This window comes from Sciurus carolinensis, chromosome 4 (genome assembly GCF_902686445.1).
Source record: "Sciurus carolinensis chromosome 4, mSciCar1.2, whole genome shotgun sequence".
Classification (NCBI taxonomy): Eukaryota; Metazoa; Chordata; class Mammalia; order Rodentia; family Sciuridae; genus Sciurus; species Sciurus carolinensis.
The window spans coordinates 78,546,428-78,562,947 of NC_062216.1; the positions used below are offsets into that span (position 1 = coordinate 78,546,428).

The following is a 16,520-nucleotide window of genomic DNA, read 5'->3' on the forward strand; positions in this document are numbered from 1 at the left end:
GCAATGGAGAAAAGATAGCCTCTTCAACAAATGGTGCTGGGAGAATTGGAAATCCATATGCAACAGAATGAAACTAAACCCATATCTCTCACCATGCACGAAACTAAACTCAAAATGGATTAAGGATCTCAGAATCAGACCAGAGACCTTGCATCTTATAGAAGAAAAAGTAGGTCCAGAGCTTCAACATGTCGACTTAGGACCAGACTTCCTCAACAGGACTCCCATAGCACAAGAAATAAAAGCAAGAATTAATAACTGGGATAGATTCAAACTAAAAAGCTTTCTCTCAGCAAAGGAAACTATCAGTAATGCGAAGAAAGCCTACAGAGTGGGAGAAAATCTTTGCCAATCATACTTCAGATAGAGCGCTAATCTCCAGAATCTATAAAGAACTCAAAAAACTCTACACCAAGAATGTAAATAATCCAACTGACAAATGGGCTAAGGAAATGAATAGACACTTCACAGAAGAAGATATACAAGCAATCAACAAACATATGGAAAAATGTTCAACATCTCTAGTAATAAGAGAAATGCAAATCAAAACCACCCTAAGATTCCATCTCACCCCAATTAGAATGGCAATTATCAAGAATACAAGCAACAACAGGTGTTGGCGAGGATGTGGGGAGAAAGGTACACTCATACATTGCTGGTGGGGCTGCAAATTAGTGCAGCCACTCTGGAAAGCAGTGTGGCGATTCCTTAGAAAACTTGGAATGGAAACACCATTTGACCCAGCTATCCCACTCCTTGGCCTATACCCAAAGGACTTAAAATCAGCATATTACAGAGATACAGCCACATCAATGTTCATAGCTGCTCAGTTCACAATAGCCAGATTGTGGAACCAACCTAGATGTCCTTCAATTGATGAATGGATAAAGAAAATGTGGTATATATATACAATGGAATATTACTCAGCTATAAAGAACGATAAAATTATGGCATTTGCAGGCAAATGGAGGAAACTGGAGAATATCATGCTAAGTGAGATAAGCCAATCTCAAAAAACCAAAGGAAGAATGATATCGCTAATAAGTGGATGATGACACATAATGGGGGGTGGGAAGGGTTAGTGTTGGGGTTGGAGTTGGGTTTTGGGTTTAGGGAGGGGGGCAGGAATGGAGGAAGGAAGGACTGTATAGATGGAGGGGAAGGGTGGGAGGGGAGGGGGGGAAGGGAAAAAATGGCAGAATGAATCAAACAACATTACCCTATGTAATTTATGATTACACAATTGGTATGCCTTTACATGTACAGACAGAGAAAAAACATGTATCCCATTTGTTTACAATAAAAAAAAAGAATTATTGACTATAATAGTGGGTAGAATAATGAGGGATTGAATATCAAAATAGCAGATATAAGGACAACTGTTATACCTAAAACAAAGACATGACACCAAAAAGGAGTCTTTACAAACATGCAAACACACACACACACACACACACACACACACACACCATCCAAGAATAAGAACAGGACCCCATTAAAACCAGCCATGGCTCATCCAGTTGCGTCACCAGAAATGGCTGGAAATCCACTTTTCAGAATTCCACCTTGTGCATGTTGGGAAAGTTGCTCACAGACACATCTTGCCAGAGCTGCTCTGCGTGAAACTATTTGAGGTTTGTTGGGAAAAGCTGCTGACAGCAGGATGCTGTGGTCCACTGGGCACTTCAGGAGCTTAGCACAGAGAAGCTGCCCATGCCACCAATACAAGCATTAAAAATGTTTGATTTATTTGAATTTTGTGCATTTTGTTGAAAAATGGTGTTCAAAATACTTTTATTTATGGACTATTATTGTGTTTCTAATGTTATTTATATTTTGCTTGTTGTCTGTTTGATTTTTACCAAGAAATCTTTGCTTTTATCCTCACCTACATTTTACTTCATTTTCTATACCATTAATTTCTTCTTTTATTATTACAGTCAGCCTTCCATAGCCACTAGCTCCTCCTCTGTGAAGCAACTGCAGATAAAAAATAATTAGAAAAAAAATTATCGGCACTACTGAACATATGCAACTTTTTCTTACTACTATTCCCTAAATAATACATTATAAAAACTATTTACATTTTATTTATATTTACTAGGAATCACAAGTAATTGAGACACGATTTAACGTGTACAGAAAGATACCCACAGTTTATACGCAAATGCTGCCTTTTTTATAAGGCACTTAAGCTTCCACAGATTTTGGGACACCGTGGAGAGTATTGGAATCAAACTGCACAGATACCAAGGGATGGCTGTGTATGCAGAGCACACAGTAGTTAAGTTTAGTAGAGAGACTTGGACTAACATTTGATTTTTTCTGTTTTCTAGCTATGGGATCTTGCAAAAGGTACCTAACCTATTTTACCTGTTGTGTTTTTGCTTTGGTTTTTATATAACAAAAACTATGTCATTGTTTTCAGGGTTAAACATTATAATACATACGAAACCCTGAGTATACTAGTCTATGTACAATAAAACTAAGTAAACATTTTTCTACTCCTTCCTAACTTCTTTCTTTCTAATTTTTTAAAGATTACTTTGAGACAGGCACTGTGGTGCTTGCCTGTAATCCCAGCGGCTCAGGAGACTGAGGCAGGAAGTAGGAGGATCACGAGTTCAAAACCAGCATTAGCAGCAGTGAGAAACTGAGCAACTCAATGAGACCCTGTCTCTAAATAAAATACAAAATAGGGCTGGGGATGTGACTCAGTGGCTGAGTGTCCATGAGTTCAATCCCTGGTACAAAAAAAAAAATTACTTTGTCATCCACTTCTCTCTGCTCGTGTTAAATATTCATCTCTAAACATGTTTTTCACTAAATACTCTCAGGGGCAATAATTTTCCAGATTTGGCTGAATTTTCAAACATCAATTCAAGAAGTGTTATTGTTGTGCCCAGTGTTTCGAGACCCCACAAAAACCACCAGAGACCACGATCAATGCAAGCAACAAAGAGTCATTTATTAGCAAGCTCGAGCCTGGTCCTCCGTGCACTCGGTAACTGGTAACACTAAGAGGCCCAGAGCCCATGTTTAGCAGGATTTTTAAAGGTAAGCAGTTTTACAGTGCTCTTTTTGATTGGTTAACATATAAAATTGCATACAAAGTATGTTATCTTAAGTTCTAGGTCACTCTGACCACCGAGACGAGGGTAGTCGTTATTTTTAAGTTTGCTTTTGTATCAGCAAAGTTTGCTTTTGGGTCAGCCTGACCGCTAGGGGAAGGGTGGTGGGCCACCTGGCCTTTACAGACAAAATAAAGGACGAAAATACTTTGCGACTTTTCTGAGGGGTTGAGGGCAATTTGGGAAAAGCCTCATATTTACACAAGTGCAGGCTTTTTCTATCTTTTCATTATCACTATTATTCAGTTATAATTTGGGAATTGATTTAATGTGATTTTTTAAAATTTTGTCTATGATTGAATAAAAGTGCAATTTACTTTCCAAACTCATGAAATAGCATTACTCTTATTATTTCATTGAAGTATTATTTGAATTGTGATGATAATAAAATAAATTATAATAGTCATTCTTTGACATAAATTAAGAATTTTGTGACTTATTAAAGGTCTTTGTTTGCAAAAGTTAAATATTCTATTGAAATGATCATATATTCCATGTTTGTAAAGGACTCTACATTTATCTATTTGATTAAGCATATTAGTTTATTCACATCCTCTTTATAATTACTAATTTTGCTTGATCTGTCAGTTTGTGAAATATTTACTATGCATTGATTTAGTACTTTGTTGATTTTTAATGATTTCATTAATTTATTCTGGTACTATATTTTTTAAAGAACTATGGTCCTAATTATTGTGTCTTGTTTATTATTCTTTCCCTAGAGTTACTTAAATATCTCTCTTTCAGTATTGATACATTTCATCTTAGAGAGTATTTCATTTGATAATAGTATTGTTCCACCAACTTTTACTTGTTTGGAATATTAGTTCAGAATTCAAATTCATATTAAGAAGCTAAGGAAACAAGTAAAATTTTACACATAAAAATGTCACCATCTCCCACCTAACAAAGTATTCAATGTTTAGCGTTTGAACACCAACATCAGCTCGATGACATTGGGGTTCTATCACTAGCCATGAAGGGACGAATGAATACTGCAAAGCACCTGACCTCCTTTGGTCATTTGTATTCTTTCATCTTCATTCCCACATTTTAAACCATTTTCCATTTATTTATTTTACATATGATTCGTATATAAGATGTAATGTGTGAAATAAAATAATATTTAAATGTACAAAATATGTGACCATACTATATCAAATATGCTACACAATATTATATATGTACACATTTCATAAATACGCACTCCTCCAAAATTGAAGTGGTTTTTTCTTTTTTCCAGTACTGAGGATTTTATCTTAGTTTTCTATCTTTATTTACTTAGTAAACAACATACACTTGCATATATACACATATACACTTTCAAATCATTTTTAATTAAATCATTGTCTCCTCTCAATCCAAAGAAAGGCTTTGACATGGTCTATAATCCCCTTAAAGTAGTTACCCTTTCCAGTGTTGTTTTGTATATTTTGTTTATAAACCAGTTTTATTTAAGAATAATTTATATAGACAGAATTGTGCTATGTTTGTGCAGTTCATGTGATAAAGAATCTTTTCATAGCTACCAACTTTATTACCACTCACACAAAGTCAGTGCTTATTTATTTTCTCAACATATTTAGCATTTAATTTACTCAGCATCACTCCCTATTAAATTTTTGTCTTTTTTTTTTTTTTTTTTAATTGTAATGTCCCTGTTTCCCTTACAAAATACCACAGATTGGGTGTGTTATACAAGAGTTTATTTTCTCACAGATCTGGAGACTGGAAGTTCAGATCAAGGGGCCAGCAGCACTGGATTCTGGTAAGGCCTCTGGTGATTGGCAGGCCATCTGCTCACAGTACCTGTCCTCTGTGACCTCATAGGGGTCTCTCATCTTCTTATAATGACACCAGTCCTACTGGATTAGGGTCTCAGTTTATAATCTCCGCAACCTAAATGACACCCATACTTCCCTTATCTTCAAATGCAGCCACATTGGGGGTTAGAGCTTTAACATTTGGATTTGAGGGGCAAACAACTCAGTCCATTGTGGTCTTTCCTAAGTAGATCCATTAGTGGTCTTTACAGAGAGGAGGTGTATGTAGGGAATTGTTCTATTTTCATTTGAAATGCTAATTAATTGAATCTCTAAGGACGTATTTTTAGCCAAGAATTGAGGGTTATAGTTATATTGCTCAGCATTTTGATAATATGAATCAGTTGTATTTTAGTATATGATTTTTTGAAATAGATTTCTCCCATGATTCAATTTCGTTGTTTCCTTTTTGGATATTACCTGTCATTACCTTGTAGATATATTCTGAATTTCACTTTGCCTCGAATAGTTACAAATTTCTTACTCTATATATATAAATGTGAATTCTTACACAACATTTCTTTGAATACAGAATATGTACAACAGAAGACATTTTTTATGCAAGACTATTAACATACCTCATTATTTTAATTAGTCAGAGGAGAGGGAATATATGACATATTAATAATAATGCACATTTTGTGCCTTTCACACAACTTTTATCAGAAAGCATAAGAAGAGAATAAGTCTCTCCCAAAAAGTATTTCATCTCAAAGCTGAAGTCAGTATATACTTAACTGGTAAAACAGCAGGAAACTCTCCATTCACAGAGATGCCAGTTAACACCAGTTACCTAAGATTTTGAGTTTGTTAGCCACTTTAATATGCAACCCAACCAAAAAAATAATAATAATTATTATAAATTTTACAAGGAAAAGGTAAAATAACCACTATAAAATATTTTATGCAGATGATAGGATGTGCATCTGCAAAAGAAAAGAGAATCAGCTAAAGACACAAAGCTCATGTGACACATTACCAAGGCCTTCTAATTAGCAAACAAAAACAATATCTGTACCTCTCTGTGGACACATTAACCAAGTTCCTAATGTCACAGAAAAAATAACAATGTTTAATATAACCACCAAAATTGAGCATTCTTCCACGTGGTTCCAGAAGTGACTGTGAGCAACGTCTTATTATTGATTTGTCACTGAATTGAGGGGAGCCTCCCTCTACCAGGGTTTATTGCTCAAACTTTCTGCTGCCATCTCCACGTACTGCTGGATAAGTCTTTTAGCATCTCAGCATCACGGTATCTTCACAAGTAAAATAACATTACATGTATGTGAGCACTAAGAAGGTACTAAGTATACATACAGTCTACCTGCTGATAGCACTGGTTATTGGTGACAAGTTCTGCTTCCTCAAATGTTGAAGTTTGAATATTAGAGTAGCACGCCAAGGCAAGCATATAAAGCAGGTTATATTTAACAGTAGTAACATAGACTTCTCCCTTGAGGGAGAAGGGGGCTACAGCTGGTATTCTGGTATCCCAAGAAGTGAGAACACTCTGCCCCTTTTATAGACTTTAACGTTCTTTGTTCTCCTGCTCTCTCCCCCCTTATCTCTCTCCTTCCTGCATACATGACTAGGCCCAGGAAATGCCCATGGGATGGCCAAAAGGTGAGAAGCAGATGGGCAGTGGGTAGGGTCAAATGGAGTGATCCAGACAGGAAGCAACCTAGGGGGCATTAATTAACAACTCCCTGTCAGCAACCTTTTGGGAGGAATAGTGTAGGCAGGTAATCCTGATAATCAAAGCGATCTGGAAACAATGACATTCCAATCTCCCAGGGGCCCTCTCCAACTTTCCAGAACTGACACAATCATCTATCTATACTAACTCCCTGTCTTTAATTCTGGCTTCACTGCCACATAAATATTATGTTATCCTCTTTTTAGAGGTTACCTATTACTCACATCCACTTTTTATTTTATAACAACTGTTTCTTATCAAAATATCTCCAAAGACACAGAGAAAATATGTTTAACATACATGTTTTCAATGAATAAATAAAGAATTACATTAAAGAAGAAAACCTATACAAACACCAACCAACCAGATCTGTTTGTGAAAGGAAGTCATGAACTAAGAATTCTTCATTTCTAAAAATTTATGGGCTTATATTTTCCTGAAGGTTTAACAACACTGAACACACAACACATGACCATGATTCCTTCTCTTTATCTCCCCTCTTGAACTAATTTTAAATTTTCACCTATCTCATTAACTTTGTGTAACTTTTTATTTACTTTAAATGTCTACCTGTCTACTAGAGTCAATACTAAAAACATATATCCATGATAAAAGTTCATGTTAATTACCTGTTGGTCATTCACAAATTACTCTGAATTTCTGTTCCTATGACAACATGATTGTTTTTCACTCTAGTAATATACAGGTACATGATGACATAAAATATTAAAAAAAAAAAAAAACAGTTTCCCAGGATGACATTCAAAAAGACCATCATCAGCAATCATTCAGTATTCTTGTATATTAAAATTAAAATTAAAATGGATTATAGTACATACTTGTAAATTACCTAGAATAATGCAACATATTTCAAAATGTGAATTACTTATTCCTAATAATGTTATTATGTTCCAGGAATTCTTGGTAAAATTAATAATATAAATAGGGTTATTGAAATAAAGTAGCTTCATGATTCTGAGGAATTTCTAAAAGGCTTCTTTTAATTGGGTCTTATATTTGAAACATTGTATTTAGTGCATCTGGTTTCCTAGTCTAAATGTTATTCTTCATTTTTCATCAGGAACTTTAGGCATATATTCTACATTAGGAAATTATATAATTATACAGTTTCATTTTGACTGTGTCTCTCATATATATACACATGTATATCTTATAATCATAGGCGTGAACACAAAATGAGGGATATAGACCTCAACAGATTCAGAGAGGTTGTTAATTCATTTGAACACTCAGGCACTGTAGGGGCTCATTTTCTGGATGTGAAAAAGGCCATTGGTTACAGAAGGGATTTTAGTTTTATAGGATACAATGAGGGTGATTGTTCTATTCAGATAGTCAGGGACTTGTTCAGGTTAGAACTTAGGAAGGCAGTTGTAGAAAGGTTGAAACTCGTTGTTGCCTGGACAGATAGGAGTCCAGATCCCTAGGGATGAGTACTCAAATCTCAACCATTGCTTTTCTTTCCCTGGGATTGATTGTTTCCCAGAGTTTCAATGTATACTGTGCCTCCATTTAGGACCAATGTGCAATGGGGGAAGGTCAAAGTCCAGAGCCCAGCACTCAGTATCCACCTGCTTCCTTCAGGGTCCATTGATTTGGGGAAAGGATTTACTGGGAGAGATTCATTCTTGGCTAATTTCCCCTCCCTCCTCCTGAGCTGTACCATCTTTCTGTTTTTCTTCAGGGGCTGTCTTGTAGGAATATTATTTTATATAACCCGTGAATAGGCTAATCATTTTAAAGACTTAAGAAGGTAAATGAGTGACAAGAAACTGTATCAAGTTACTATAAAAAGTTCTTATATTTAAGTAGTCTATACTCATACCCTTCTTTTATAAGCATATTAATATATTTATATATAATATACATAAGCATATTAATATATATTCTATTCTGATAAAGTTAGAATATGTTCAGGTAGGGCTTATTCGAAACATAACTTTTGTAAAATTCTCAAAGAAACAAAGAATGGAAGAATATTGAAAAAGTATACATTGATAGCATACAACAATTTCTAACGAATTGATTTTCCTCTAGAATACACAAGATGATCTCCAAAATGTTTTAGGAATTTTCAGTGTTCACATCTTTGAACCTGCACTTCAGTCGCCCCAGCACTGACAGAGAGGCCTGTTTCAGCTTACTGTTTCCCAGAATCAGAACAAATGCATGGCCTGAAGGGAAAATCATTCCAGCAGCCAAACAAAACAAAACCATCAGACTTTTTTCCAGAAACTCAGAGATCCAAAATTGCACAACAAGAGACAGAAAGAAAACGGCATACAGTAGCAGGAAGGCGATCACAGTTTGCAAGGCTTTCACGTGGGCCGTGGTGCTGGCATCCCTGGGCCCTCTGGCATTGTGCTGCATCCTCTTCAGATGTTTCCACAGAGAGAAGATTAGCAGGAGAAAAGTCACCAGGGACACAGCGAAGGGCGCGGAAAGGAAAACAGTGTTGACGATTACACTAATCCTATAAAATTGTTTAAACTTCTTCAAATGGGAACTGTAAGACAGGTTTCCTTTATGTACACCAAACCAGTCATCCATTTGTCTGTTTATCAGTACAATATTTAAAAACAAGAGGACCAGAGATACCAGCAGGATCACTGACACCGCCTTTTTAACTCTCCACTTTAGATAAAGAAAAGCAGAGTTAGAAAAATTACCTATCTTGAGAAAATAAAACATGCTGAGACTTGTAGCAAGCCAGATGCTGAAATGGTTGGACACCATCCAGGTAAGAGTAAGTATTTTTATGATTTTTCCAATCAACAACAAATGTGAATTCTGAAAAGATATCACTAGAGCTATGATTATTGACCAGAGCACGCCAATTCTGGAGAGTGCCAAAGCAGTAAGGATTTGGTCAACTGAAGAGATTTTTCTTCTCTTGACCCAGTCCATGCAGTTCACCAGGGCTATGAATCCATTTCCTAAATTTCCAATTATGAATTCCACACTTAACACGATTATCAGTGTTCTCGGTATGATAGAATCCATTGTCTGTAAGAGAATGTCCCAATTTCTAACATACTGCTGAAGATTTCTTAAGGTATTCATTTTAAATACTATGTATATCTGACTCTTGAATACTCATAATGTATGTACTGGCTTTTTAAATTTTTCATATACACTATGAAATTCAATATATAGATAGCAAAAATAATCTAAATGGTGTGTAAAACTTCCTAAGCTCTGACATTCTTTAAATACTTCAAATTTATTCTGTACAAAAACTATGCACATATTGTTCAAAGCTCTTCTGGAAGTGTTGAAAACAATATTTACCATTTTACTTTTTATAAGGTCTACATCCTCTCTCTCTCAAACACACATGCGCATGCACACACACACACATAAACATTTATTTGGATCTAAATCCCTTTATTTTCCACTTCAATAACTAAGCTTTTTCATTTACTCAACATGCATTATGTGTCCACCTCATGCTTATTACTGTGATAGTTAACACATTGCTTAAAAAATGATTTCAGTATAACTGATGCAGTATTACTATAAATAGCCAGTAAACTAGGGACTGTTTTATCTGTGCATCTGAAAACCAGTGGAAATCTTCCTGTTGTGCCATGAAGCCCTCACTGATTTTGATGAGTTTGTTGACATAGCAAGAACTACATTCTTCCCTGCCTCTCCCTTGCTCAAATTGATAAAAAGACTCTTCCCCCATTAGCACCAGAGACCTTCAGATTTTATCCCCTCCACTCACCTCTCACTAACATCAGCTCCACAACTGGTACCCAGGCAGATGAAAGATGATGTGCTGCCTAGGCAAGAGGAGAAATAAGCAGCCTGAAAGAATCATTCTTTGATAGCTGAAGAGTAGTCTGAGGCTAACCTCAGTCCCTTGTAGCAGTACCAGGCTAAGAAACTGAATCTCAAATACCTTGAAATTTCTCACAAATGCCTGACATTTAAGGAAAAGACATACTGAGAAAGTATATTAGGTCAGCATTACAACATTTTTAGGGAAAACATACCAACCCCGTACAGGCAGGAAGGTTGCTAGCTTGACTCCTTTTCTGTAACAAAGAGGAGGTAGGAAACATGACAGAGAGCAAAGTAAACAACCCTCGGGGTGGGGCCATGTGGAGGAGCACTGGTACAGGAGCTTCATGGGCTTTTGAAAAGTGACAGAACTCAGGTCCTCAGTGAGGGCCGTCCTCACCCCAGCAGGTCTTCCTGAGACCCCAACACTGCACCTCTCATTCCAGGCTAGACACACATTAGGTTTCCACCTGAACCTCAGCTGCTAGGGAAGGAGGCCTTTCCAGCAAGGCAAGGATGGAACCGAGGATAATTCCCAAAAATTACATCCAGAGAACAAAATAAGAAGTCGGCTCTAGAGAGAGGAGCAGGGTCTGCATGCATTTCAGCAGTGATATACTTAGATGTATTTAGAAGTTAGTACATTTCATTTTAAAGAAAGAAATTTCATGACATGTTCAAGACTGCCTTTACCAAATTATCAAAAGGAGTTTAACCAACCAAAATTCTATGTATCTCTCTACTTACATCGTTGTATCTATAGTGATAATATCCTCTCTATAAATCTCCATTACTTATGTTTTTCTTTTAAATAAATTTAAATTAGTTTCTGGACTCAGTATCACTCTGATTTAGTAGAAATTCAAGCAAAAATATTATTGAAGCTCCCTTCTATCTAGATTTTTTTGTGGTTTTTATGTGTCATTATTTTTGAACATACCTTTTCCATCAAAGAAGAAAAGTACACTGTCCAATATAATATAGAGAGATGATAGATAGATAGGTAGATAGACAGACAGACAGACATATTTGAACAGTCAAGCTATTCATTTCTTTGGGACTGACTGTTTAGCTAGACTCTCAGTAAAGACCAGCAGCAAGGTCAGCCAAACTGACTCGGTTTGTAAAACTAAACTCTTGGTCCACCTGGTATTTACTCTTTAGAGAGAAGAAAAGTACTAGCAAAAGAGAGAGAGAGAATCAAGAATCAGTGCTCAGTGAACAAGGTATAACCAGGAGAGGGTGGTATCCTGGGAAGCACACAGGTTTCCTTCAGTGCCGTTCACAGCTCACGAGGGATGAAGCCTGAGCACTGGCAGCACAGACTCACTGGAGATCCTGCAAGGTCAGGTTCAAAGAAGTACTCAGAGCAACATCCTTATGGAGCAGGTCCAGAAGACCACAGAGAAGAGGCTTTACTGACTGCTAAAGACTAAAAACAAAAGGAAACGAGAAAATTGAATTTCTGAACTCTGTCTTTGAAATGCTCATCCAGCTCTGAGCATAAGCCAAGAAGCAGAGTCAGTACTAAGTCCCCTGATAAAGGACTAAAAATGCATCTCAGGAATAGTCAGGATGTCCTCATGTGGTATTTCCCCGAAACTTGGAGCATTACCAGCAGAGGAAAGGGCACACATCCACATTCTCTGGGATTTCCAGATCTGACCTGACGCAAATACCTAGGAACCCAACGGGCCTGTGGTTTACTGCATGGCATGGGAATTTCTGAATATTAGAAGCGCCCTAGATCTTGGACTCATGTCCATCCCTAGGTTAGTCTAATGGGGTTACTATTATTTACCTAATTGAATTGGACAGATTTAGCATTTGCAAAACGCTCACATTGCTCCTGGTCTCTACAATAATGGACATTATCATATCCACTACTGTGAGACAATAAGCAAGATATAACCACATTCTCCAGGGAATGAAATTATTTACTGCCACCATCAAAACACTGGAAAATACAGGAGTGGTGTTTCTTCTCATGCCACTATTAAATTAATCTATATTGACCCTACCATGGACAGATGGAATATACAATGGATGCAGATTACTATAGATTGATTTGCAATAAGAGATGCTCTAGCAAGCAGAATCTTTACTGAGCCAAATGACACTTAGTTCCTGACTATTGACTTGGTGAATGATGTTCCATCTATAACCATTTTGGGGAAAAAAATCAGTTTAATATTTTTGTGTTGAGACTTATAGCACACCTCACACTGGTATGTTAGGACTACATCACTTCTTCTGCTTCCAGTTTCATTAACATTTTCCAAACATTGTGCTCATTAAATATAACATATTAGACATATTATATTAATTAGTACCCATAAGCAGTAAGTGGCAAGTTCCTGAAATATTGTAAAATATCTTAACATTACAGAAGAGGAAAATACTACAGGAGGAAGAAGAACCTGAGAGTATTTAGGGAGCTCCACCATAAGTAATGTTCTAAGGGTCCAGTGGTTGGTCTGATCTACACAGGCAAACATCTTTTCTAAAGTTTAATATCAAGCTATCTTCTATTTCTTGTCACTAAAAAGTGCCACAGTGTATGTTGGGCCTTTTTGTTCCCTAAAGGCAACATCACCACTTCCAGGGAGGTTGCACTAACTCATTCATGGAGTATCTCCAAAGGTGCTGAGTTCAAGTGACCCCAGAGCAGGAAAGGACTCAACAGCTTGTGCAGACTGATGTCCAATATGCTCTGCCCATTGCTCTGCCAGATGATTCAACAGATCAAAGCTGATAGAGGCACTCAAAAGTGGGCAAGGATGCTGTGCAAGTCTCTGACACAACTCATAGGGAAGGGGTAACAACCCTCCACTGAATTAGCATGAGGCCGTTTGTTCTTCATCAGAAAAGTATTGTGTTTAAGAAGTCAATTGGAAAAACCAGACAATTAAAACAAGCATAAGGTCCCTCCAAGCAGAAGGTCCTCAACTACTAAAAAGTCATACGTTTATATGAATACACCTCAGTGTCCAAGGGGTGGACTGTATTGGACACAAATTTGTATATATCCTCAGGTATTTGGACAATTCCTGTTCTCTTGGTCAACATCTGTGTGATCCAGGTTATCATTCTGTTTTGCATTGTAGCAGAACTCCATCCAATAAGCCTAAGATTTAACTTTGTAAATGGCCACCAAGGAGCTATATGATGTAAGGCTTAAAAAAACAGAGATGTTGGTTCTGCCTTGGGTAAACCCTGCACAATGGTGAACTGAAGACAAGAGAACTGAGAAGACCAATTGCTACTCTTCACCTCTTTAAAGGACTAAGGCAAGTTCAGGATCACTTTTGGAACCTCCTGGGGAAGTTCTGGGCATCAAGCGCTCTCATGTGCTGAGCACCATGATTCTCTTAGCTCATTGTGAACTGACAGCCAGCAGAATAACTAACACATCACTTCACCTTGTTTCCCATCTTCTCTCCTCTCAGATTCCATGTCCTCTGGAATGCCACTCTGGATCTGACTTCCCAAATATCATCAATTTAACCCCTGACATTGAATCTGGTTTTAGAAGCCCCAGGCTTAAGATATCTGTTGAATTTTACAATTTTTATTTGTTCACTTTCCTTTAAGTTTACAGAACAACAATAAAATGTTTATTTGGGGATCCAGGCACACTGTGGCACACACCTGTAATCCCAGTAAGTTGGAAGGTAGGAGGATTGGAAGTTTGAGATCTGCCTCAGTAGGTTATTGGGACCCTCAGCAACTTACTGAGAAACTATCTCAAAATAAAAACACTTTTAAAGGGGGCTGGAGATGTAGTTCAGAGGTATAATATCCCTGGGTTCAATACTGGGTACAAAAAAAAATTCTATTTAGAAAGGTCACTATTAAGAATATATCAAAATAACATTTTAGAAAGGCAGCTGGTTGGTGTTGGCCTGCGGTTGTAGCTCAGTGATAGAAATGTTTACCTCTCATAAGGCCTGGGTTTGAGCCCCATCCCCCAAAAAAGAAAAAAAAATGATTACTAAGTATATTTATGAATTTTTAAATCAAAAATCATTTTTATGTATAAAATAGGCAACTAGAACATATCACAATAATAATGTCACTCACAGTAGAAAAAAATAGATGCAAATTTATCAGAATTTCTATATGCTTTTTTAAAAACTACTGTCATCTATTGTCATGACTTCTAATTTTGGCGTTCCAACTTTTCTTCACAATCCTGATATAATTGCATCAAGTCTACAGTCTAGTGTTATTCTTGCTAGAATTGTGGAATAACTAGTCTTTTGCTCTGAGAAATGCTTGTATTTGATTAAACCTGTAACCTGAACATAAAACAAGAACCTAGAAATCCATGCAACCTAAAGATTTTGTGATGGGTTTTATTTTTATTGCTTTAGCTGCCTTCATATATTTCATGCATTCATTCATCCATTTTATGTAGTAAAACATCATTTTTTAATAACATTCCTGGTGCTAGCTTCTAGGTGCTGGGAATAAACAGTAAATAAGACAAAGCAATCTTTGCTTCAATGATGCTTACAATGTACTGGGGAGATGAATGATAAACACATAAAAAAAATTAGTTGTGAAGATGATCTAAATTAAGCTTTAAATGTTAATGTTAAGATTTCATAACACCAAGAATATAGTCAAGTAGAATTCAGTTGTCAGAAAGTTATACATTTTCTTCTTATTATAGAACTTGCCATTAATGGCTATATCAACACACTTTCTCTCATTTCCACATTTTACACAAAATTATACTAAATCAGAACTTCAAGGAATTCTCTATAATTATCATATGAATTTCAAGGATGCCATTTTAATGATTGCTGAAATGTTCATTGAAATATGTGTAATGATTTCTGTATTATTTTTATAGTATTATTACTATACTATATACTATACTATATTAATGATTTCTGTATTATTTTTATAGAGAATATTTTTAAGACAGGGAAATGTAGAGTCCTCTTCTATTAAACTCAAAAGAAATTATTTATTTATTTATCTATTTATTTATTGGTACTGGGGATTGAACTCAGGGGCACTCGACCCTGAGCACATCCCCAGCAACTCACAGAGTTGCTTGGTGCCTCTCTTTTTTGTTGAGTTGGCTTTGAACTCGTGATCCTCCTGTCTCAGTCTTCTTCTGCTGGGATTACAGGCGTATGCCAAAGGAAATTTTAAGAACAGAAAACGAAGGAAATAATTAGCAATTAAGAGGTCTAGATACAGTTTGAGAAAAGCTGAAATATTTAAAATATAATCAGATCTCAATGTCAATAAAAGGTTTTTGTTACTACAGGAAATGCAAGAAAAGAGTTTCCTCACTGTGTAAGGAAATGCTAACTGCATTGAAATCAGGTCGTGATCATAATCCTACTTTCTCCTTCCCTTTTACCGAAAGTTTCTTTTTCTCAGCTTCTCACTTTTTTGTATTAAATCTAATATACTTTTGTACAACTTTATGGTACTCCTATGTACTCTATAGATGTTTGTTAGTCTTGAATATTATTGTGTGCATATTTTCTAATAATTCTGTTTAGTCTATTAAACATGAAATAAGAATCTTGAAAAAATAAAGCTACCTCAAATATACATTTTTTATATGTGACTTAGAATTCAATGTTTTGCCATCCAAAACAGTTGGAGGTTCAAACACTGAAATCTAATACACTTTGATACATATATGTGGTACAAGGAACAATGGAAAACAATAATTTCCTGAAATAACCTGACAGTTCTACATAGTGCATAAATACAAATCATAAATTCTTCAAATGGATGATAAAATAGAATATGTATGTAAAACCCACAAGGCTTCATAATTCTGAAACACATTTTGTATCCTGTCATATTTTGTGTAATTATTTGCAAAATAAAATAATGGTATGTTATTGACAAACCTTCTCATGTCTTTCATACATACACACAAACATACAAGCTTATACCTTTTTATTTAATAAGCATAAGTAAAAGGCTGTCTTCAGAAATTTCTCAAATATATACACTACGATAAAAGTGGTAGGAAGCATAAAATGTTGCAGATTCCACCAGTTTGAAACCTACCAGAAG

At 36.0% G+C, this 16,520-nt stretch overlaps 1 protein-coding gene across 1 annotated transcript; it reads right to left on the minus strand.

The window, feature by feature from the left end:
• Window positions 1–8,738: 8,738 nt before the first annotated feature.
• On the minus strand, window positions 8,739–9,677 carry LOC124982806 (taste receptor type 2 member 14-like). Its single transcript, XM_047549723.1, has one exon. The coding sequence runs from the start codon at window positions 9,675–9,677 to the stop codon at window positions 8,739–8,741; it is 939 nt and encodes a 312-aa protein (XP_047405679.1).
• Window positions 9,678–16,520: the final 6,843 nt, after the last annotated feature.